The sequence below is a fragment of the Lynx canadensis genome, chromosome C1 (assembly GCF_007474595.2).
Source record: "Lynx canadensis isolate LIC74 chromosome C1, mLynCan4.pri.v2, whole genome shotgun sequence".
NCBI lineage: Eukaryota > Metazoa > Chordata > Mammalia > Carnivora > Felidae > Lynx > Lynx canadensis.
In genome coordinates, this window is record NC_044310.1 from 72,547,448 (window position 1) to 72,573,027 (window position 25,580).

The window sequence follows — 25,580 nt, forward strand, 5'->3', positions numbered from 1 at the left end:
GCAGAGGAGGGAGCTCTCTGGGGTCTCTTTTATAAGGGCACTAATCCCATTCATGAGGGCTCCACCCTTGTGATCTAATCACCTCCCAAAGGCCCCACTTTCTAATACCATCACATGAGGCAGTAGTATTTCAACATATGAATTTTAGGGGGACGTAAACATTCAATCCACTGTACTTACATATGCTTCTTTCCCTTTCCCCTACATCCTGAAACTGTAGGCCTGTATGAAGCTAAATATAAACATGTTAGGCAGCTTCACTTGGGGAAATGAGAGAATGTGGGACTCATCACAAGTATCAAATAGATGTGCACAAAGTAAATCACTGGTTTGCATCTACAAAGACTAAGCATAATTTCAGACTGCCTCTTTTATGACAGGGGTAAAGGAGGAGATGGAAATAGGTGAGGAAGAGAAAAGCGGGAGGCAATTGCACTTCAACCTTTCGTAGTAAGTGTATATGGTCAAGTGATGTTATGTGTTCACTAGTTAGCAAAGCCCACTGCTGAGATTTTAGGAACTTAAAACAAAAGCTCTCTCTTCTACAGGTAGGGTGTTTGTCCACGAATGGGCCCATCTCCGTTGGGGTGTGTTTGATGAATACAACAATGAGAAACCTTTCTATATAAATGGGCAAAATCAAATTAAAGTAACAAGGTTGGTACTTTTTCTCATGTTTAAAATTCATTGTTTATTTTTTTTACTCTAAAATGAAGTTGATGATGGCAGCTAAAACCTAATTGACAAGAAAGAGATCCTTTTATTTTTAAATTTTATTTCAATTTTTAAAAGTTGGTAAATATTTATGTGGTTCAGATATGAGAACAATATAAAAAGTTATACTCTAAGATATCTTGTTACCACCACTGTCTTCACCCTGCTCCCTCTCATCCCCTCCAGTAACCATTTTTATTAGTTTCTGGTTTATTTTTTAGTATTTCTTTAAGCAAATCCAAATAAATATGAATATATATTTCTCTTCATTAATTTTTTAATTAAAAATAAGTGCTTAATGTTCCATTGTATGGATATACTGTATCTTTTCAACCAGTCTCCTAGTGCTGGACAAGTGGGTTGCTCCCAATTTTTTGTTATTACCAACAGTACTGCAGGTCATAATGCCATATATATATATATATATAATTTCTCATGTATGCAGGCAGATCTATATGTCTGTTGAGTAGCTTCCAAGAATTACTGGGTCAAAATGTACCCTCTGCTGTAATTTTGGTAGATATTGACCAATTATCATTTGATCATCAGTTGGAAGATATTTCTCTTTTGAAGGTTGTGCTGTTTTTCATTCCCTTTGGTAGAATTTGAGATTGCTCATTTAGGAAAGAATCCTTTTAAAATATCCTCATTCCATGTTCATTCTCTTCTGCCCTCTTGTCAATGGCAATGAGCTCAAAGACACTGTGATTCAGGATACTATTGGTCATGCTGTCTCCTGGGCCTCTAAAAGTTCACGTCCATTTCCTGGTATCTTTTCCTTTGACCCTGTTTAGTTGGTTAAAGCCTTTGGTGATACAGAATTTCTTATGCAGCTCAAATGCTTTAAAACAAAGTGGAGTGTATTTCTAAATTAATGACCTTTCTTAACAGAATAGTTTTTAAAATGTTTTATGTGTAGCTTGTTGCAGGCTACAAGCTTTGCAACAAATTATTATATGAACCAAATGAAGAAGAAACAGAAGTGTTTCTAAAATAGACCAATTTCTCTTTCTATTTTAAGGTGTTCATCAGACATCACAGGCATTTTTGTGTGTGAAAAAGGCCCTTGCCCCCAAGAAAACTGTATTATTAGTAAACTTTTTAAAGAAGGATGTATGTTTATATACAATAGCACCCAAAATGCAACTGCATCGATAATGTTCATGCAAAGTTTATCTTCTGTAAGTATGGCCTTGGAATGAAAATCTCCTACAGCATTCATCTCTTCCCAAGATGGCCTGAAATGTTTAAAGTGTTTAAACAAAAAGACATTAAGATTCACTATGTTTTAGAGCTTGAGGGCCTTAGAGTTCATCTAGTTTTTATTTCACAGATAAAACAAAAAACACTGAGGCCCCAAAGATGATCGCCAAAAAATATATTCCTTCAGAAAAGTGATTATTTGCTTTCTGGGGAAGGTGATTTAACAAGGGTACTCTGGAAACCTCAAAATAAACTGCTCATATGGTGGTGCTTTCACAGGAAGGTGCATGAGTAAGAGTAATAAAACACACAATTATATTTCTCTCACTTGAAGTAGCAAACGACTCTTATTTTGTTTCCTAGTTCTTTCCCTTGTTTTGCATAGTACAGAAATTAAAAAAGGACTCTCTCGCCCTCTCTCTCTGCCCCTCCTCCACTCATGTGCACTCTCTCTTTCAAAATAAGTAAATAAACATCTAAAAAAAAAAAAGAAATTAAAAAGGAAAACCAGGTATTACCAAGTCAACTAATCCTTAGTTTTGCAGGTTCAGAAACTTACCTTGTCAGTATTCCACACTGATAAGAGCCTAGTGTATGAATCCAGAACACTATTTTTAAATAATAATTTATTATTTATTATTAATAATTTATTATTGATAATTTATTATTATTAAATAATTTATTGTTTAAAAATAGTACTCTGTCATGGGGATGCAATACTTGCATCCTCTAGCCAATTCATTCTCTCTCTAGAGGAAGCAGCATGAAACAGCCAAATTGTCCCCAGAAGCCTCTCTGAGAGAATGGAATCAGAAAGGAGGAAGACTGGTGGTACAGAGGTTTAATGGCATCAGCCTTCATGACTGGATATATCCATCCATCTTCACAAAGACCTGAAACTCACGTCTGTGTGTCATCTCCCTTCCATGGTACTGGGAGCACATGGGCACATGCCCCTGTGAAGTTTTCTGTTTCCACGGCTGACCAGTGTCCCTTAGATGGACACATTCTTTTCTTTAGAAAACTTTTTTTTTTCTTCAGTCTGGTTTTAGTCAAGGCTAGGAGTCCTTCTGTAACTTTAAGGTGATTTTTCACTTTTCTTGTCTGATCCATTATATTTTTAATTTATAGCCTTAATATCTGAACCCAACTTGATTCCATATATTCATCCACATTGTTTGTGACTAGGCATTATCTTTGTGAACCTTTGAAAGACCTAATCATTACTATCCAATCCAAGTTTCATAGTCATGAAATAAACAGAAAGGAGTTAAAAACAAAGAAATTATGACAGCAAAAATGCGTTCTACTCCTGTCTCCCCATGCTACTGAGAATATCTCTTTAAGCAATTATTAACCTTCTGAAGCTTCAGCTTCCTCTTCTATGAAAATAGAGATAGAACGGGAAAGTCTATGAGGCGTTTTCTAGTTCTAAGCTCCCATGTTTCTGTTAGCACGAAGTAGCTACTCTACAGGAATGTAGCCACTGGGAGTAGGTGGTAACACATCATTTTGCAATGTGAAACATACCTTTAAAAGGGGTGACATATGTTCAGTATTATTCAATAGACCATATCTATATTTAAAAATGGGGAGAAAGACCAGGAAGTAAGTTTAAGTTGTTTTTTTTTCCTCATCCTATTGTTACCGAGATCAATATTTGAACTAGATCGATTTATGTTGACTGATCAATAAATAAAGGTGCAGGTGGGTCATTAAATACAATTTCAAGGAATAGGCTGACCAAGACAATATCTTCTGGGGTGTTTTCTTTAACACGTTATCATACTAAAAAAAGGCGGGAGATTGTTTTGTTTTCCTAAGACTGAGATATATATACACGGTCTGCTCTCTGTTATCCAAGTGCAAATAGACGATAATAGAGACTGATTGCAAGTACCACAAGGTGCCAGTGTTTCAAGCAAAGGATGCCAAGGTTTATTTGTAAACTCAAAGTCATTCTTGAAGTAATAAAGGACTGCTATGGCACTTCTAATTTCTCATCTTTCAGCTCACCTTTCCTTTTACCTTTAGTTGCTTGAGAATGAGAAGTATGTCTAATATGGGAAGAGTCCCTTCATTTTCTGATAGGCATTGTTCTATTTCTAGGTGGTTGAATTCTGCAATGCACATACCCACAATCAAGAAGCTCCAAACCTACAGAACCAAATGTGCAGCCTCAGAAGTGCATGGGATGTAATCACAGACTCTGCTGACTTCAATCATAGCTTTCCCATGAATGGGACTGGGCTTCCACCTCCTCCTGTATTTTCCCTTATTCAGGCTGGTGACAAAGTGGTCTGTTTAGTGCTGGATGTGTCCAGTAAAATGGAAGAGGTAACATTTTGGTAATTAATGGCTGTAAACCATTCACCATTTTTTCTATCAGTTTTTAATTCTTTTTATTTCCAGAGGGTAAGGGCAGAGGAGGGGAGGCCAAAGGTTTGGAATCTTCATGCATTTTGTCTTTCCTTAGGGACTAGAAGAACAAATTCACACTGTAGGCCAGATAAATGAAAGCCACAGGTAATTCCTAGCCCTGAGTTTTGCTACTAATTGCAACTTTTTTCCAACCAAGACCTTTTTCTAAAACTCTGACATGTAACAAAATCTCCTTTGGCCACATTTCACTCACTGGTACATAGCCCTAGCGGAGGCAAGAGACTACGGGTTTGCAGAGAGTGTGCATATCCATTGTGTTTATGTTTCCCATGTCACCATGGATGGAAAACCATCCCTCAGTCATGCAGTAATCAAGGAGCCTTGCAGAAATCCTCTTTTGAAAATCTCATAGCTCTCAGATAGTGGTTAAAAGCTTAATCTCTGGAACCAGGCAGATGTGCTTTAATTCCTGGCTTCTTCACTTACTGTCTCTATAGACAAAACCAAAATAACTTTCTTGAACTATTTTATCATCTGGAAAATAGGGATTATAATAGCTACTTTTAGTGTGGTGACAGGAGCAGCTGATACTGGTTTCTTAAAGTCAATAGTTAAATTTTTAGGAAATTTGCAAGCAGTAGTTAAATACAGCCATTATTAAAAATTAAACCATGTAGATTTATAATTAAATAAAATTGTTAACATATAATAAATGCTCAAAAGTCATCACTTCCTAAATATTCTTCTACTATTTTTTACTATTATCTATGCCCAGAGTCAGTAAACAACAGCTCAAGGGCCAAATTTCGCTCACTACCTGTTTTTGCATAGCCCACAAGCTAAAAATGGATTTTACGATTTAAATGGTTTAGAAAAAAGTCAAGAGAGTAATATTTCATGATATGTGAAAATTACATGAAATTCAAATTTCAGTCTCCATAGAGTTTATTGGAACACAGCAACACTCATTTATTTATATCTTGTCTATGGCCACTTTAGTGCTAAAACAGCAGAATCGAGTGCTTGCAACAGAGAATATATGGTCCATCAAGCCTGAAATAACTTAACTTCTAGCCCTTTTCTGAAAATGTCTGCTGACCCCCAATCTGTGCTCTTAAGATTACTTCTGGTCACCTGTATCTGGTCAACATCTCTTCCCAACTCTGCTTTTAGTGACATCACATTGACAACTTGAAATCAACCATGGTGGGAGTAGTTAATCCCACAGAGATATTCAATTGCAACAGATCAGGGTGTCTCTCCCTCTTTTGCCAGAAAGCCAGTTTTTGCAAAACATTTACCAGCATACCACCATCTATTTCATAAAGTTGTTGAGGGGGAATAAGTGAAAAAATGAATATGAAGCTTTTGGTTCAAAAGTGGCAGTATTATTTAATCATAGAACTTGTCCTAAGGAAGGGTTTATCCTCTTATATTCTCTGGATCAGTAATCCTGGAAAATTTGCCTTTTTCAATTTGTCTCTGAAATATTAGGAACACCACTAATACATTCAGCATCTGGATAATTTTGTAATCTTGCCCACCTACAGTTGACTAGGCCATGATCTTCTAAAGATGGGCTCAGGGTAATTTATATTGGCTAGCTACCTCTATTGAGCAAGAATAGGTAGAATGAAAGGGATAGTTGTACTTGAGAGAAGATGTGAAGTTAGTAGAAGGGAAATAAACCTAGAGTAACACACTCACAGCAAAGCAAACTCCCTTCCCTTTTCTTGCCAATACTGTCCTTGAACCATCATAGCCATTCTTTCTTTTTTTTTTTTTAATTTTTTTTCAACTTTTTTTTTTATTTATTTTTGGGACAGAGAGAGAGACAGAGCATGAACGGGGGAGGGGCAGAGAGAGAGGGAGACACAGAATCGGAAACAGGCTCCAGGATCTGAGCCATCAGCCCAGAGCCCGACGCGGGGCTGGAACCCACGGACCGCGAGATCGTGACCTGGCTGAAGTCGGTCGCTTAACCGACTGCGCCACCCAGGTGCATAGCCATTCTTTCATTAGGTGCCTGGACTGTGTTTGCTTGGTGGACACAGAGATGACAGAACATAGTCTCTACTTCACAATGCTCACAATCTAATGATGCTGGGGGAGCAGCAAGCTGAGCTTCAATGACCCCCTGTTCAGTGATGACTGTGGTCTCTTTCTCCCAACTCAGACATCTCCCTTGATATCTGGACCTACATTTCGCATTGCTTCAGAAGCATCATTTCCCATTTGGAAAGGGAGCCAATGAACTCAAAGGGTGTAGAGTTTGAGATACCTGTGGGACGTTAAATTTGCGATGCTTCTGAAGCAATGTGAAATGTAGATCCAGATATTAAGGGAGATGTCTAAGTTGGAGAAAGAGACCACAGTCCTCACTGAACGGGGGGTCATTGAAGCTCAGCTTGCTGCTCCCACAGCCTAGTGAACCTAGTGAACATCGGTAACATCACATGCCCAAACCTGGTCACTAATATTACTTTTCATCTGGTTAACACATAGGTTTATCTCTACTGTCATGTATGTATCTCATACAATCCTATTTTAATAAGTAGGAAAAATATTATGTTTCCTCTTACCCAGACTGGATTTTAAAAGAAGCAGTTACAAATCTAGTTTAAACTGGTTTCATAGATCTCGAATTCTGAGTTGGAGAGGAATAGTGGGAATATGTGTTCTTAGAGAGCGGTAAATATGAACAGCTTGTTGGAGGCAGGGTTCTCAACCCCTCTGTCCTCCTTGAAAAACATTTATTTTTGAGCCTGTAATTAATAAAACAAGATTCCAGCATAGTGTCACTCTATACAACTCAAAAAGTTACAATGTGACACTGCTAAATGATTGGCAGAGATATTTGCCAGGTTGCTGAGTCATATTTTTGTCTACCAACCAAAGGTTGTTATTTTTATTTTTTCCTTTTTGGGACACAGGCTGACAGACTCCTTCGACTGCAACAGGCAGCAGAGTTTTACTTGATGCAGATTATTGAAATTCATACCTTTGTGGGCATTGTCAGTTTCAACAGCAAAGGGGAGATCAGAGCCCAACTACACCAAATTAACAGTGATGATGACCGAAAGCTGTTGGTTTCACATCTGCCTTCGACTGTGTCAGCAGAAGCACAAACCAGCATCTGCTCAGGGCTTAAGAAGGGATTTGAGGTACAGTTGGGTACGCAATGCCCAAATCACCATCACTTTCCTTTCCTTCATTTTATAGCTAAGGTTCCTTCTGATATGGGGCACTCTGTTACAGTGTGGTCATGACACTGATAGGAAAGTAACAATGGGTTATTTTTAAGGTCAGGAACCATGTCTTGTTTACCATTAAACCCCATGTGCCTAGCAAAGTACCTGGCACATATTAGCTGTTCGATAAATGTTAGTTGAAGGAATGAGTAAATAAATAAATACACTGGCCAAGGCTGGGGAACTTCAGCATCATCTGGACAATTTCTAACACTGACCCTCTGCATTCGGTGATTGGCCCAACTGTAGCCATTTTTATGCTTGGGTTTTCCAGTCAAAATCAGTAATGTCTGGCTTTTGCTTATAGTAATTCTAGACCCATCTAACTCTAATGTGTAGCCAAGGTTGAGAACCACTTCTCTAAGGCCTCTTATTGGTCATTCACCAGATGTCAGAGGCAGAGATAACATACAAGAATGTGCCCCATTTCCTCTGTCATGGACCCTCTTCTAAACTAGGGGCATATTGTGATGATTCAAACAGAAAGAGTCTCTCTGTACAAGCAATCCAGCAATGGCATGTACAGTGACAAGTCCTTTGATGAGGTGAGCTGAGGATGGAATGGGGATGGGCTTGGAGTGCAGCAAGCCACAGAGGATCTCAAAGAGGCATATGCCTTACTGATGGGAATTTGGAATGAGTGAATTCTTCCATTCAATGGCAACTTGAATTACATTTCCTTCCAAATGACTGATACTCTACGTTCAGGTGGTTGAAAAACTGAATGGAAAAGCCCATGGCTCTGTGATGATATTAGTGACCAGTGGAGGTGATGAGCACATTGGCAATTGCTTACTTACTGTGCTCAGCAGTGGTTCAACCATTCATTCCATTGCCCTGGGCTCATCTGTGGTCGAAAACCTGGAGGAATTATCACAACATACAGGTAAATATATTTGTAAACACTTATGTTTTAGAGCATTTCCTTTTAAATTGAATATTCAAAGCCTTTTAACTTGAATACTCCCAACCATGAAGCTCATATTATGACAATAGAATGTGTGGCTTAATTGGAAAAAGACAAATAGAAACAGCTATCTTAAGGAAAACAACACAAAAATCATTGCTAAAATCTGCCAAAATTTTGTTGACCTTTAAAGATTTTCCTTAGAAGGTAGAATGAATATATACATATTCATATACATATACATCCAATGTATACATCCTATCATATACATCCAATGAAAATATAATTTTTATAATTTTTTTTGTTAAACTAATCTGAGCATGTATAATCACAGAGCTAAAAATATATTTAAGATTAAACGCACTAACTTTCATGATAAGGACACATACCAAATTGTAAGATCCATATCTTTTTTTTGTTCTAAATGAGGCATGGAATAATTTTATCTTATAGTCCTTATAGCCAATAAAAATGAGTATTGCTGACTTACAAATTAAAAGTTAGGTTTTTATTGAATTATTTTTGAAAACAATGTTTTCAGAATGTAAGCGTAAGTGTAAACATATAGCACTGCAGATAGCAATGAACCTAGAGTGTCTAGGAATCACCTTCATTACAAGACTATTCAAACAATATTCATTGAGTTTCTATCAAGCACCAGACAGAGGTGTAGACCTTGACATTACAGCCGTGAACAGAACACACAAAACTACTCACCTCTGCTGCTCACCATGTGGCTGGCAGGATGCCATGCACTGCCAGCCAAGTGCTACACCTCCTTCCCCAAAACTAAGCCTCTTACATGGGAAAGGTTGTTGGAAAAGACCTCACATATTATTTTTTGTTTTATTTTATACATTTTAATGGTTAACATCCCAATCATGTATTTCAGGAGGTGTAAAGTTCTTTGTTCCAGATAAATCAAACTCCAATAGCATGATTGATGCTTTCAGTAGAATCCCCTCTGGAACCGGAGACATTTTTCAAAAACGTATTCAGGTCAGAATTTCCTCAATGGGGCTGGGGGGCAGGGAGAAGGAAGCAAGGAAAACAAATGAACTGTGTTAACTCACTCATTAACCTTACTGGAATATGTAACAATTCTTGCACAGAAGGCTTTTAAAAGAGCTTCTTGGTGTCACCAGAGCCAGGATTCATTGTTACCTGATGCCTGTTTTTCTCAATCCTAGTAGTAATTTCCTGAAATTGCTACCTCGGCCTTTTAAAGTCTGTAAGCAGAACTTGCTCCTTCCTAGTGGCTCAAAATGGGGATGGGGTGGGGTTGGGGGGTGTAGAGGTAAGACCAAGATGACAAATAAGAAACTGTTTCTTAGGTTTAGTTCTATAATAACTTTCCATCAATCAAAATCCATTTTACTTTTTTTTTTTTGCTTTTTTAAAAACTTCTTTGAAGCTCCTCCCTTGTGTTAAAAGCATCAACTATTTCATTAAATTCTAAACAAATTTAAATATTTCTTCGACTACTGCAATTTGCTTGACTTTGCTCACAAAGGCTTCCTCTAATCAAGCCATTTAAAAGGGCCAAGTTTTTTCTAAGTACTTTAAAGATATTTTGAACATAACTGAGGGTTTGAACAAAATTTCATCTGCTGTTTCCTCACAGATGGTAAGTTAACCTGCCAAGTTAATGACTTGATGTGAGCAATGAAGTCAGTTAAATTATTCTTAGAAAATATTTAACATGAAGATTATATGTACACAGCAAAGACAATAACCACAATTTTATCATTAGAAGTGAAAAAAAGGGGACTCATAAATGAGAACATGTATTTATAAATTAGATTACATTTGGCTCTTCTGAATAATCTTCCTACCCTGTGACTTCTTCTTTAATGCTATGAAATAAAAACAAGCGTTTAAAAATGTTTTCAAAAATTTAACAAAATATTCATATGGCTCAAATTTGCCTTATGTTCTCAAACGTGGCCACCTCTCCCCAGCGTATGTCATTAGCCCCACTAGACTATGGACAGAAACTATATCCCCTTCAGCAGCTCAGGCCCAGGGCACAGAATGTGCCCCAGTAGTCAGCAGTCTACAAATATTTATAAGATGGATTTGAACAAATAATCCACAGTGTCTTTGCTGTCATCCACCAGTGAATTTTTTATGCTTTCTGAGTTTGAGCAATATTGCAGCACATTACTTAGCGTATTTATTTAATAAATAAAAATGTCCAAAGTTATTTTTATGCTTGTGTGTGTTGTGGATACACAGTGATTCAACGTAGGGTCTCTTGGTGTCAGCTGGCCTGGGCTCTATTCCCGTGTCACCTCCTTGTATGTGACACTGCACATGTTACTTCTCTAAGGCTCTGTCTCCTCATCTCTGAAATGTGGCCAACAGCAGTACTCACCTCAAAGGGTTTTCAAAAGGATTAAGTGAGGTAATATATGTAAAGCATTTAGCCCAGTGCCATCACTTGTATGTACTCTGTAAGTGTCGCATGCGTGCACCTACATGCGCGCGCGCACACACACACACGTGTTCACGTGGCTTATTGCAGATGGCTAAATAATTCTTCTAATGTACCCAAGCTCCCTGAAACTCAGCGTTTTATTTCTTATTAAAATATATAAAAGTATCTGGAGAGATAATATATAAATTAAACCACTGAAGCACATTCACAAACAAAAAATTTTTAAAGCCTGTTAATATTGCTGATCTGAAGCTAATGTTGATTTGGATAACAGACAGTCTGGGAACAGCTAAAATCAATTGGTAAAAAATAATGAAGAGACATTTGTATTAACTATGACAATATTTTATATCTTCTGTACTTCTATAATATGCAATATTTTGCACTGGCGAGGTATTTTGTGAAAAGCGATTTATATAAATACAGTACCTGTCAGAATTTAGTAATTTTTATTTTTGCCAATGTATTTTTGTTTGTCCTAGAAGTAAAGAAAAAGATGGGATGTTTACGCCTACCACTAGAAACTTTCATGTATATTTGTATTCTCTTGAACAGCTTGAAAGTACGGGTGAAAATGTTAAACCTCACCATCAACTGAAAAACACCGTGACTGTGGATAACAGTGTGGGCAATGACACTACCTTTCTTGTCACATGGCAGACCAGTGGTCCCCCTGAAATTGCATTAGTTGATCCTAATGGAAGAAAATACTACACAAGTGATTTTATCACTAACCCAGCTCTGCGGACTGCTCGCCTCTGCATTCCTGGAACTGCTGAGGTAGATGCTATGAGCTTTGCTCATAATGACAACATTTGGTCAAGCACATGACTTTCAACTGAATCACATAATTAATTAAATGCATTATGTAAAGAAATGCTATTCTGATACATCACAATTTTACTTTATACAAAGGCATTTTGTGAATGTTAAAAATTTAAGAGAAAAAGGGGTGCCTGGGTGGCTCAGTCGGTTAAGCGTCCAACTTCAGCTCAGGTCATGATCTTATGGTTCATGAGTTTGAGCCCCGCATCGGGCTCTGTGCTGACAGCTCAGAGCCTGGAGCCTATTCTGTGTCTCCCTCTCTCTGCCCCTCCCCTTCTTGCACTCTGTCTCTCTCTCTCTCTCTCAAAAATAAATAAACAAGAAAAATTTTTTTAATTTAAGAGAAAAAAACAAGGTTTGTTCAAAACTTTAAATAATGGAGGGGCGCCTGGGTGGCTCAGTCAATTAAGCGTCCAACTTTGGCTGAGGTCCCTGAGTTCACAGACTCAGGTTTGGCTCAGGTTTGATCTCACTGTCTGTGAGTTTAAGCCCTGCATCGGGCTCAGTGCTGACAGCTCAGAGCCTGGAGCCTGCTTCAGATTCTGTGTCTCCCTCTTTCTCTGCCCCTCCCCCACTCGTGCTCACCCTCTCTCTCTGTCTCTCTCTCTCTCTCCCTTTTTCTCTCTCTCAAAGATGAATAAACATTAAAATTTTTTAAAAATTTAAATAATGGATACCAAAGTCTTCTCTCTTCAACAGTAGATATTAATATGTATGCAGTATAAATAATTTCTTTTTGCTTACTTTCTTCTTTATAAAGTTCACATAGACATAGTTATCTATAGGCTTGGGGAAAAATCTAGCTAGAATTTATAATATGAATATATGCAATACATACATTTTTGAATATCTGCTGTGTGATGGATCTTGTTCTAGGTGCTTTACAATAAAACACCATGATAGGAATAAGAACAGGGTACTCAGAGCATCCAGGAGGGATGCACAGACTTCTGGGGAAGGTAACGGCCTCCTGGAAGTAAAAACATCAAAACGGAAATATGGAGACTAAAGGGGCCAGCGGTGTCAGCGACATTCTGGGCAGAGGAAAGAGCACATAGAAAGGCTCAGAAAAAATAGAATATAACTCTTCATAGAAGAGTAGGTCAACATGGATGAACTACACAGCAGCATGTAGGGTGGAGATTTAGGGGCAGGAAAGAGAGGAAGTGATGAGGCTAAACACATAAACAGAAGCTATGTCAGCAAGGGCTCTGTATGCCAGGAAAGGCAAGAAGAGCCTGAACCCTACAGGTAAAGGGAACCACTAAAGGTTCCAAGTAGGGTGGGGGATTGCTCAGGCCCACTCTTGCACTGCCTGAGTGCAGTCCTTAGAGTCCTTGGCCTTTCCTGCTCCCAGGTCACCGTGGAAACCTGTGCTGTGGCTTCCCTGCCTCTGGGTTTCACCTCTACCCCGGTGATTGTTCTGAAGCATAAATCTGACCAAACCTTGTCTCCTGTTCAAAACTCATTGGTGGTCTCAGGATAAAATCCATGTGGTTACTATTACATATCAGGCCATTGACGTTCTGACTGTTGCCCAAGCTTATTTCTTAACCCTCTTGCCAAACATCCTCGGCTCTGCTCCTCCTTACTTTTCTACCAACTCATCGTGTTCTTTTTACATCATATTCTTTGTACAAGGGCCAAGAACACTTTACCTACTTTTTGCTCCTTTTGCCTGACCTCTTAGTCTGGACCAGGGGCCCTGTAGCAAAACACATATTACACCCAAAGAGAAGTTTTTGATACAGAGATCTGTGCTAAATGTCTATTACTAATGTTATGATTACAAAAAAAAAATTATTGCGAATCATGACTTCACAAGAAAATGGCCACGCACATGAATTCCAGTGAAGAAGGCTGGGTAGGGTGTGGTGATATCTTAACTTTCCACACTGAGTCACAAGTTAACCCCTTGCTTTCTCTCTTTTCCCTCAAGCTCTACTTCATTACTCCTGTTATGTCCAGGGTTTAATAAGATGTAACAGCAAGAATGAGGAAAAAGAAAACATTCATGTATAATCTCATCCAAAGAATAAATTTCTTAGCAATGGTATTTAGAGTGGTATTTAGAATTTCTTAGAATGGTATTTAGCAATATTTCTATAAATTAACACAGACATTGTAGGATCCTGACTTATTAAAAATATTGCTCTTTTTCTTGGTCTCTAATAGTGTATGTGGGTTTTGTTGCTTAAGATTTCTGTATATTGGGGGTGGGGGTTGAGGGACATGGAGGAAAGGAAGGATGCTATCGCTTTTTAAATGATTCACATAAATCATAATTGTTTACTTAATTTGCTGTAATTTTCTCAATTGTAGAAAAGGAATAAAAACATTGAAATTTCTTTTGGGTGAAGGGGCTCAAATTAATATTTGCAAAATACTTCAGGCTGGACACTCATCATTATCTTCTAAAAGTATGAATCAAAATGTGTCCTCCCAACAAATAAGTTCATGGTAAAATTCCCTGAAGAGTTACCTAACGATAAAAGTGGGTTGTGCTGTGAAAGCCATGTAAATGGTGAATTGTTATACCCTCACCGATATCATTTTTCCTACATTTGTTTGTAATTCCTTTAAAAAATGCAACATCAACAAAACAAGGAGTAAAACCCTAGAAGCTTAGGCTCATGCTTTAAAACTGAGGGATGCTTTTTTTTTTCTTTTCTTCACACTTGACAAAACAAAAAAGCTTTGTTTTGCAGCCTGGGCTCTGGACCTACACACTGAACAATACCCACCATTCTCTTCAAGCCTTGAAGGTGACGGTGACCTCTCGCGCCTCCAGCTCAGCCATGCCCCCTGCCACTGTGGAAGTCTTTGTGGAAAGAGACAGCCCCCGGTTTCCCCACCCTGTGATGATTTACGCAAATGTAAGAAAGGGGATTTATCCCATTCTTAATGCCACTGTAACGGCTACAATTGAGCCAGAGACTGCAGATCCTGTTGTGCTGAAACTTTTTGACGATGGAGCAGGTAACAGGCAATGTCTTGTCATTTTTCATGTTCTCAAGAGGTGTTGTGCCAGGGTGCTGCAGTATCGATCTTAAGCTTATCTGTAAAATTCCTTCAATTATTTTTCCCATCCAATCTTTTAAATTTTTTTTAATGTTTATTTACTTTTGAGAGAGAGAGAGGGAGAGAGACAAAGTGTGAGAGAGGGTGAGGGGCAGAGAGAAAGAGACACAGAATCTGAAGCAGGCTGACAGCACAGAGCCCGACATGGGGCTCGAACCCACAAACCACGAGATCATGACCTGAGCCAAAGTTGGACGCTTAACTGACTGAGCCAGCCAGGCGCCCCTCATCCAATCTTTTGAGGGTCTCAAGTCCTCAGAGAATCACTGACATACTGAGTAGCTGCAGGTCACATCTGCACAAGGAAAGAGAATGTGAACTTGGGAAGAGTCCCCTTGAGGGTCCTTGGTGTGGCTGTGGGGTGAGCAAAAGGGTGGGAGGAAGTAGCTTGGCACCTAGGTCTTGGCTTTTGGTTGGCCAGTGACACTGGTAACACAATGAGGTCACACAGAACAGCCTTATATGTCCTTGTGGCAATTCCCGTATTCTTCTAAGATTCACCAGCTATATTATTCACTGAAATAATAGGATCAGAAAATTAAAATAACAAATGAAAACCCAAGAAGTGAGATGCAGTAGTAGTCTCCTCGGACCCAGCTATAAAGAGAAAATTGGAAATTGGAACTTGTGACCCAGGAGATAACCCTAGACTATTCTTTAGCCAAGTAGCAGGGTTGATAGGAGGGCAGAGCCAGTGTGTTTGCATGTGCGATTTGCTCATGAGACCACCAGGCCAGCAAGCGTAGTGGAATCACACCAGAGATTCTCCTACCAACCACTGGGAAAACAAAGTAAAAGAAAGCAAAGCCCGACTTCAAGCACTCATTTTGCACATGGCGTTCAGAGCCTCATCATCATGCATCACAGACAGCACACCATCAGGCCAGGAAAGAGCAGCACCTGGACTCTTTTTGACTTTTAAAAACAAACTCCTTTGTTGTTTTATCTTTCCTGTTCTGTTCTTTCCCTAAAGAATAAGAATTTTCCCCAGAATGAGAATTTACCTCGAAGTCTATGTTGACAGCCCCAAGTGTTTGATCTACTAATAAAACCATACTCCTGCTCTCCAGTGTTTCAAAGATACATTCTTTTTCAAGAATCTTAGGCTTGGCAACACATTAGCATCCTTCCATGGCAATCTTGTATGACATTTATGAAACAAAAGTTCCTTTAAAAGATTTCAATTCAAGTCTATCTCAGAGGGACACCAGAGAAGTCCTCTCATTTTGCCTGTTGGAATGGATCCAAATGAGCTTCTCATGCTCTGATTGCTTATCCATGGCCACACCTTTTAGCTTTTGTATATAGTCCAAAAATGCACTTTGCAGAACACTTCTCCTTTGCTTCAGTCTGCGGGCTGGCCTGGAGAATAGTTCCTGTACTCTTTGGAAAGATCACCTGCGTCAGCTCAACAACTTTTGTATTTATTCCCTGGAACCATTTCATTTATTTGTTGTCTACATTTATGCTCTAATGAAAGAAACAATGGAGAGTATTGCTTAGGCATCAAAGTAAATTTAGGGTTTTTTTTAAAACCCAATACTTATAACACATGTACATTGCTAACACTTATTTTTATAATGGAAGCAGTATTTACCTGCTTCCAAATTAATGAACAATAATAAAAATGTATACTTATGAAATGCTTCATAATTTAAAATGTACTTTCTCATGAATACTCTGAAATACTCAACACAACAGCCCTGTGAGATGAGTTGTCCCTGTTTTACAGATGAGAAAATTGAGGCTCAGAGAGGTTGTTTCACAGCTACTGAGTGGCAGATCCAGACCTCAAAATCAAGTCCCATGACACCTGAGCTAGTGTTCTTTCCCATTTCTTTCTGACTCAGCGATTAAGGGAGGTGGGAGTGGTAACTGTGGCAGAGAGATTTTCCTTTATCATTTCTTAACAAAGGTAGACCTGATTCCTCAGTAAACCACTAAATACCAAGATTTCATTTCTTTCCAATAGACAAAAAAAAAAATTCCAGGATGCCTGAGTGGCTCAGTCAGTTGAATGTCCAACTCCTGATTTTGGCTCAGGTCATGATACCAGGGTCGTTGGATCAAGCCCCACATAGGGCTCCACGCTACACATGGAGACTGCTTTAAGATTCTCTCTCTCTCTCTCTCTTTCTCTCTCTCCATCTGCCCCTCTGCTCCACTTGTGCTCCCTCTCCCTCTCTCTCTAAAATAAAAAGAAAATTTTCTAAACCTACTATGATAATAAGTTGCTTAGCACTTTGTATTTTAATTAAATATACTCCTACTTTTCTCATGCTAAGGAGCAGCCCTGCCTCCACAGTGGGGATTCAGCAACACTGCAGTGGTGATACAGGGCTAGGGTCCAAAGTAGAGTATGTGGTATGAACTGACTCTAGGATAGGACAAGCCATTTGACTAGGGTGGTCATCGGCACGTGTATAATGAATGTGTTTTGCACTTGGGCTGAGCTCTGCCGTCCACTGCTACCCTGGAGTCTCGCTCTCCCAGGCCTCCTGCCTCCCCCATTCAGTCATGGACTTGGTTTGGACATGAACTGCTCTCTAAGGATCAGTGTAAAAGGAAAGAAACCTAGCACTGGCCAAGCTTTCAGAATGCCTCCTAAAGCAAAGCACAGTGGACAGAAACAAAGCCCGTCAACCTCCAAGTCAGCAAGCCCCTTAGAATCTAGAACAACAGTTCCATGTACCTGCTAATGAGAAAATTAAATAATTTCACACGACTTAATCAACTACCAGATTTTTTTTCCCCAATGAGGGCTGCAGGATGTTCATAAACCCCTTGCAATTTTATGAAATGTGTTTATGTGCATCTCTATTTATTTCCTAGGAACAGAATAGCTTTTATCTCAAAAGGGTCTCATAAACAAAAAGAATATTGGTTGGTTTCCATGAAAAACTAGTATCATTTATAACGATAAGGAGAGCTCTAAAGTTGATAATTAAATGTTTTATTAGCACTGAAATAGAGTCCATTCACCTTTAGAGAATAATTTTTCAGAGGTTTAGGAATCACAGGGAGAAATTAAGGAGCCACTGGATTTTAATATTAAAAGTAACTAGAACCACGACAGTATAAGCTAAAATGGGAAGAACCAGGGGAGTAAAGCCTATTTTTTATTTTAAAGCATATTTATTTTAATTAAATATTAGTAATCAACTATGATGACAGTGTTGACATTGAGCTTTTTTTATATATATTCAGGTGCTGATATTATAAAAAATGATGGAATTTACTCGAGGTACTTTTTCTCCTTTGCTGTAAATGGTAGCTACAGCTTGAAAGTGCATGTCAGTTACTCCTCCAGCATAAGTGGCCTAGCCCACTCTGTTCCCGGGAATTGTGCTATATACGTACCAGGTTACATAGCGAATGGTAAGAATCATCAGCACTGGTGTTTGAATAAACCTCGTTTAATGTATACATCTCTGGTGTGTGTGTGTGTGTGTGTGTGTGTGTGTGTGTGTGTGTGTGTATTAGAGAGAGAGAGGGGAATGACGGAAAGAGAGAGTTGGAATTTCAAAATTCTTTATGCTTACATCAATGCATAATTTGTTGACCATCTCTTCACTTCTCAGTGATTCATGATAGTGGATAACAGGAAGGCAATAGATAATTCCTACAGATATTTTTATGTCTTCATTGCAGCCATTAGTTTGGCCTCTTTCTTGTGGCTGTTTCACCAGAATTACTAACAGATAGAGATTTATTGTGTTTTATCTCAGTTACAGCTCCTGTATCTCCTTTATAGAGGTTTCAGGCAAAAAAAAAAAAAAAAAAAAAAGGCAAAAGTTATCAGCAGTTGAAAGAAAAAAACAAATGGCCCAGACGATCCACACCAAAACTGAGTTCCTGAATAAATATGGATTTGGATGTTACAGACAACTGAGTTATTCCTGAAAATGTCCTGTCTTCCTTCAAGATAAAAGCACCAAATAAGTAAAAGATACACATTCTTTCTTAACGCCATTATTATAGTTCCTGAAGGGAAGCAGTGGTTAAAGTATAACAGACAAACAAAAATATGCTATAATCATCTTAAACAATCTCAAAAAACATTTTTAAACATTCTTATTTCCAAAACTGCAGAATCTTTTTGCTTAATTTTAATGTATTTTATCAGCAATAATTAATCATTTGGACACATGATTCTATATTTTTGTTCTTTAAGTAGAAAATAATCAAGGTGCTCCAGTGAATTTGCATCTCCTGATAATTTTAGTGATGTCTAAAATATAATTTACTCTCTCATATATTTATTTTGGGTTACTTTGAAACCAATGTAAATCAAATTGCAAGGTAACATGGTTTTACTTCATAGATATGATTTCATATGTAGCTATAATGCCTTACTTGTAAATAAATATTCCCTCTTTCATTTATACATTAAACATTTTTGAAGACTTACTAGGTGACAGGAACTAGGAACTTGGGAGAACAGGTAGAATAAGGCCGCATTCCTACTGAAGAGCTTGAAGGCTACTTTCTGGTCTGCTATCTTTCTGAAACCTATGAGTTTAAAGGATACACACACATATTAGCATCTAGTGTATAGAGATTAGAAAAGTAATATACAACTGTGCTTTTATCTGTGTATCTTGGAGATGGCCTTAGCAGCATAGAAAGAAAAAGGTAGGTTTCCCTAAGCATTCCTACTAAACATAACATTTATCACCTCACTTTTAGATGATCACCTGGAACACACACCTCATTAAAAAATGGGAGCTGCTCACGCCGCCTGGGTGGCTCAGTTGGTTAAACATCTGACTCTTAATTTCTGCTCAGGTCATGATCTCATGGTTCGTGAGTTCGAGCCCTGCATTGGGCTCCGTGTTGATGCCGTGTGGAGCCTGCTTCTAATTCCCTCTCTCTCCCTCTCTCTCTCTGCCCCTTCAGCCCCCTCTGTCCCTCAAAATAAATAAATAAACTTAAAAAAAGGGAGCTGCTCTATTTTCACACCACTAAATCTCCAGACACAGTAATGTCTGCATCCTTCTTCTCCTCTCCAAAGACCAGTGTCTCTGCTGGCTTCTGCTCTGGATCCCATCTAGCCTGCCCATCCAGAGGCCTTGTGAGCTCACTTTTGCACGGTCCCACTCTTCTGGCCCCTCTGAACCACATTCAAGCATGATTTATTACATCTCCTATTTTAACTGGTCTCCCTTCAGATTCTGTCTACCTCCCTGTCATCTACATCCTTGACATTAGTCTAATCCTGCCATCTGCACTTTCTCACCTTTAATTTACCACTTTCTATTCATCGCAGTCTGACTTCCACCCAAATCACTCCACTGGAAGTGCTCTGACCCTAGCCACCAAGGGCCGCACTGCTGTTAAATCCAACGAACGCATTTCAGTCCTCATTTTATCTGACCTTAGCAGTGTCTGCCACAGCTGATTGATTTCTCCTTCGTCATATACTGGTTTCTATGATCACCTCTTATTCTCTGGAATTTTTTTGTTGGGCTCCTTTCCCAGTTCCTCCTTTTCTACCAAGCCTCTAACTGTTGGCAATTTTCAGAGCTCAGGCCTAACCTTCTTACCCTATCACCTGTAGCCACACTGCCTGGGTTTGGAACCTCGCTCCTCCATTTACTAGCTTTGTGATTTGGGGCAAGTTACTTAGTTTCTGTGTACTTCAGTTTCATCATCTTGAAAAAGAGGGGTAATAATTGTACCCTCCTTGTAGTGGTGACAGGAAAATTCAATAGTCGATCCACACAAGGTACTTAAATAAGTACTTGGCACGTAGTGAGCCAGGCAGTCAATAAATGCTATTTAACACTATAGTTGACATTTTTATTAGGCAACTTCATTAATCCATATGGCTTTAATAATATCTATATGCCTATATCTTCCAAATTCACAAGTTCAAAATTATTAAATCTAGATTAAACCTCTTTTTTGAGCTTAAAATACATATCTAACTGGCTCCTTGTCATCTTTAATTAGATGTTTTAGAGGAATCACAAACCTTGTAACTTACATGTTTAGTCTCCTTCTCTTTAGCCTGCTTTTCTTCCGAAGTTGCATATTTTAGAAACCTGGGAGCTGTTTCTTTTTCTTTTTCTTTTTTCCACCAACTTTCTTTCCTGTACGACTCCATATTCAAATCCAGCACCAGCTTTTATTGATTTATCTCCAAATTACATCTCAAACTGCCTACTTCTGCCCTCCTCCCCACTGCTGTCACCCAGCCCAACCTGCCATCCTCTCCGTCTGGACTATTGTAGTGGCTATCTTAAGGGCCCGCTGATTGTTGCATTAGAACCCATTCTCCAATGAAGGCAGCTAGAGTAACCTGTTAGAGAGTAAATGTGACCATGTCACTGCCTTGCTTCCCCATAGTTAAACTCTAAAATCATTACAGTGGCCTGCCTACGTGAGCTTCTCTCTCCTGTCTTATCTCAAACTATTCTCCTCCTTGCTTTAATTAATTTTTTCTTATTTGCAAAGCTCTTTAGTACCTCAGAGTTTTTACACAACCTGTTCCCTTTGCCTAAGATACTATTACCTCCGCTCTTTGCCTGACTGACTCCTACTCACCCTTTATGATACTTTTAAATGTTACTTCCTTGATAACACTATAAATTATGTACCTGTGTTATTTTTCTTCACAGCACCCTGCCTTTTTTCCTTCCTACATTTATCATAAGTTATAAATATGGTTGTATTAGTATAAATATAAATTCTGTTTTATAGTTTTGAGATACTGTTTTGTCTGTGATTACTGGCAGAGCATATACCCTCAATATACTTATTTAATGAATGGAAGGATGGATGGATGGATGGATGGATGAATGAATTATAGAATAAATAAACTCAGTTATTCTAAAGATGTATTAAAGAAAAAAAGGTTTTAAAATGTCTCTCAATAATCTCTCAAAACCAAGCTATCCAGGAGATTCTAATTTGTTGTTTTGGCCATTCTTTTCATGGTCACAGGTAACATTCAGATGAATGCCCCAAGAAAATCAGTGGGCAGGCATGAGGAGGAGCAAAAGTGGGGCTTTAGCCGAGTAAGTTCAGGGGGCTCCTTTTCCGTGCTAGGAGTTCCGGCTGGCCCCCATCCTGACGTGTTTCCACCATGCAAAATTATTGACCTGGAAGCTGTAAAAGTGGAAGAGGAGGTGACTTTATCATGGACGGCACCTGGAGAAGACTATGATCAGGGCCAGGGTAGGCTTCTTGGTTTCACTATCTGTTTCTCTACGAGGCAGAATTTCTAATAACTATGCCAGGGGTTAGTTGGGTAAAAATGCTTTGGGGGCTTAGAGCTGACAGAACTGCAGAGAGTTGTTATGAAAAGCTCTGAGTTGTTCATAAGGCATTACATGGAACGAGAGTCTAGGGATAAGAGCTTGTCAGCTCCCCCAGAACTGAGAAGGCTCTGGTAAACTAACCGACACTCATCATCTAGAACTCTTGATTGGAAACATAAATACTATATGCAAGAGTAGTCTAGTCAACAGAAATGGCTCCTGCATTACAGAGCATGGACTTCCAAATACTGGAGTTATTTAGTTTTCTGAAGATTAGATAGTGAATAATGAATTCGAAGATTTACAAGTCAAGGTTAGGGGAATAATTCCCATAAGTTATGCAAAACTTGATGCATTTTCTGCCCCCATTTCTGAACCTCACTTTCATCAGGGAAACTAGAACCAGGTCCCTTATTTGGCCTTTCCTAGCCTTGTTTGGATGGACATTGATGAACTTCTTTCTTAACTTTCCTTTTTCTAAGGCCTACGCCAGCCTTCAGGCTTCCATCATCATTCCTTGACCCTCATAGCAACTCAACATAATAACTTTTCTGCAAGAATCACCTTTCTAAACATCTTTGTCATCACCAAAACATGGTTATCATTGATTACACATTAAATGGTTTATTTCCTGTTGCCTCTGATTGAGATTCCTATAGGAACCAACCTTCTCTATTGAAAGGTTTTTGTCATTATTAGTCAATAACAGTAAACACCTTGAGCCTTTGCCAGTCTTGCTTCCAACTTGGGCCATTGTTTTTTGGCTTAAAATTTTCTGTCCATTTACTACATTCACCAGAAAGCATCTCAATTACAAATAATTCTGTGCTACTGAGGAACATCAATATTGTAGCTTTGTCTTCTAATTCTTTTATCAAACTCTGTCTCTTCTTGCCAGAGGAGAAGGAAGTAAAATATATTCTGAATTAAGAATTCATGTAATTTAAAGATTGGAGATATGAAATGATTGAAACTCTGGGATGGATATGTGCCTTGTATAAAGGAAAAAGCTGTAACTCACATCTCAGGAAAAAAATTCTTCCCTCTGTGGCTTTAAGTCTAGCTGTTTGATCTTTGGCAAGTTGCTTAACCTCTATTGGCCTCAGTTTCCTTAAATGGAAAATAGGACTACAAATATTTATTTCATAAGTTATCATAAAGAATAAATGAAGTGACACATAAAAATCAGAAAGGGAAGAGAAAGTATGCCAAGTTTCCTGGGCTCCTCGTTTGCATTGCTGTTGTCTTCTCTAGCCATAAACACTCCCATCTGTATTTAAAGGTAAGAGTGGTGCCTGCCACCTAGTGTTCTCACTCTTTCCTCACTGCCTCAGAAATGCAGTGTGCTACATGAGACAAAAGCTCAAATTCCCATCCCTACTGGGAACTGTTCTTTCGGTGCCCCAGGAGTTTCAACTACACCACTAAATTAAAAGAGTAGAGAGAGGGGTGCCTGGGTGGCTCAGTCGGTTGAGCATCCCACTTTGGCTCAGGTCATGGTCTTGCAGTTCATGAGTTCAAGCCTTGCATTGAGCTCTGTGATATCTCAGAGCCTGAAGTCTGCTTCAGATTCTGTGTGTATCTCTCTCTGCCTGTCCCCTACTTGTGCTCTGTCTGTCTCTCAAAAATAAATTTTAAAAAACATTTTAAAAAATTTTTTTAAAAGAATGGAAAGAAAGTGTGTGGTATTGGTGGTTATTAATGGCTTGGAAAGAAGAAATACAACCATCTGGGATGTTAGAATTGGTATCACAAAGGGCATTAATCAAGGGAATAGAGAGATCTCCACATAACCTCACTGATGAGAGGGATGACTGAAGCAGATCTGGCTCATTATGATGTCAAAACCATAAACCACAAAAGATATGTTGGGAGATGGCTGGATGTGTATTAAGTTGCTGAAATCACTCAGTCGTAACGGATTCGACGGCTCAGCAATTGCAAAATTGACCAGTTAGTACTGAATAGACCAACTAGCAAGTAGATTCCTATTTAATTCATAAACATGTGCTTTTATTGACTCCCCCCCCCCAAAATTATTGTCTGGAAAGGTGTTGTCTTCACGTCTATGACCAGAGTTAGAAATAATGGGGGTATGTCTCTGGTTAACAATGATAAAAAATGTGACTATTCTTTTTTTTTTTTTAATTTTTTTTTCAACGTTTATTTATTTTTGGGACAGAGAGAGACAGAGCATGAACGGGGGAGGGGCAGAGAGAGAGGGTGACACAGAATCGGAAACAGGCTCCAGGCTCTGAGCCATCAGCCCAGAGCCTGACGCGGGGCTCGAACTCACGGACCGCGAGATCGTGACCTGGCTGAAGTCGGACACTTAACCGACTGCGCCACCCAGACGCCCCAAAAATGTGACTATTCTTAAAAACGTTGTTAGCAGTAAAGGAATATCTAATATATGCACAAGCATATCAGTGTATATCCAGGTGCCCATTCTTCACCATACACAATGTCCTAAAAAAGATGACCAATTACATGTTATAAATAAAACATTAGCAGATCACCATTATGTCTGGGAATGTATACAGGCTAGGCATTATGGAAACGGGCTACTTCCTTGGGTTTTCATTATAAGTCTGGGGTAAAATACTTGTTAAAATTCAGCACCAAGCATGTGACGTATCTTTGCTATAAAGTTAATTTCTTTTGTATATCTTTCCAGAAATTGAAGTGAAAATATATTTACTAAGTAACTATTAATACTCAGCACAGTGCTAAACATTATATAAACATAATTTAAGATGGTCATTGCACTCCCAAGAATTTATAATCCTATATTAAGGGGAAAAAATAGTCAAAAACACAGTTTAACACCATGCCATCTGTACGGTTTGGAGAGGCCAGGTTCTTATCCCAGGAGCCTGGGCAGAGCCTTTGGACAACAAAAAAAGCACCAGTCTTGTGCCTACTTCCCTGCACTATATTCCCTACATGCCTAACAGCCTGACCTGCACACTCTTCCTCGGACATCTTTTCATCATGTTCTTGTATAACCATTGTTGAACACATTGTCTTTTAAAATTGTTAAAAATGTGCTGTTTCTGAGGAAGCTGCAGTGACAGCAACTATTCTTCCCATTATCCCCTCCCCTAACCCTCAGTTATGCTTCCGAGCTGGAAGAACACTTAGTAGAAGAAACCTAAAACAATCCTTAGGGGATAGCTTGGATGTCAAATGAAGAGAGGTAGTAGGAATTCTTCTCACTAGTAAAGAGAGAGCTCCCTAAAGATGGGACCAAGTCTTCAACTTCCTCTCTCTGTCCTCAGTCTAAGCCCAGAGCTTTCCATACTAGGAATTTATTGGTAAAGGTGCTAATGAAGATGTAAGCCTTGGTAACTGGAAAAGAACAATTACTGGGAAATAAGAAATAGGAAGGAGTATAGTCTAGTGGGAGGCTGTGTAGCATAGTGTTAAGGTACTGGGTTCTAGAATCAGACAGAGCATGTTTTACCTGTGTAACCTGAGACAAGTTACTTAAGTTCTCTCACTTTCTGATT

The 25,580-nt window shown here is 38.8% G+C and overlaps 2 protein-coding genes across 3 annotated transcripts in view; one reads left to right on the plus strand and one right to left on the minus strand.

Moving 5' to 3' along the window:
* The window catches only part of ODF2L (outer dense fiber of sperm tails 2 like), a 142,995-nt gene that overhangs the window by 72,085 nt on the left and 45,330 nt on the right, over positions 1-25,580 (minus strand). Inside the window, exons 3-7 of one of the 2 annotated variants that reach the window (XM_030327319.1) lie at positions 19,215-19,315; positions 18,346-18,549; positions 12,561-12,692; positions 9,175-9,477; positions 8,351-8,411 (exon numbers count right to left, since the gene is read on the minus strand). The gene's annotated coding sequence lies outside the window, so the exon portion shown is untranslated. The remainder of the gene's footprint in view (positions 1-8,350; positions 8,412-9,174; positions 9,478-12,560; positions 12,693-18,345; positions 18,550-19,214; positions 19,316-25,580) is intronic. The other variant, XM_030327315.1, reaches the window with a different exon arrangement.
* The window catches only part of CLCA2 (chloride channel accessory 2), a 37,138-nt gene that overhangs the window by 7,004 nt on the left and 4,554 nt on the right, over positions 1-25,580 (plus strand). Inside the window, exons 4-13 of the mRNA XM_030327313.1 lie at positions 549-657; positions 1,736-1,895; positions 4,027-4,254; positions 7,233-7,463; positions 8,259-8,436; positions 9,350-9,456; positions 11,453-11,677; positions 14,431-14,701; positions 18,011-18,181; positions 21,752-21,985. Coding sequence (XP_030183173.1) covers positions 549-657; positions 1,736-1,895; positions 4,027-4,254; positions 7,233-7,463; positions 8,259-8,436; positions 9,350-9,456; positions 11,453-11,677; positions 14,431-14,701; positions 18,011-18,181; positions 21,752-21,985 — 1,914 coding nt within the window. The remainder of the gene's footprint in view (positions 1-548; positions 658-1,735; positions 1,896-4,026; positions 4,255-7,232; positions 7,464-8,258; positions 8,437-9,349; positions 9,457-11,452; positions 11,678-14,430; positions 14,702-18,010; positions 18,182-21,751; positions 21,986-25,580) is intronic.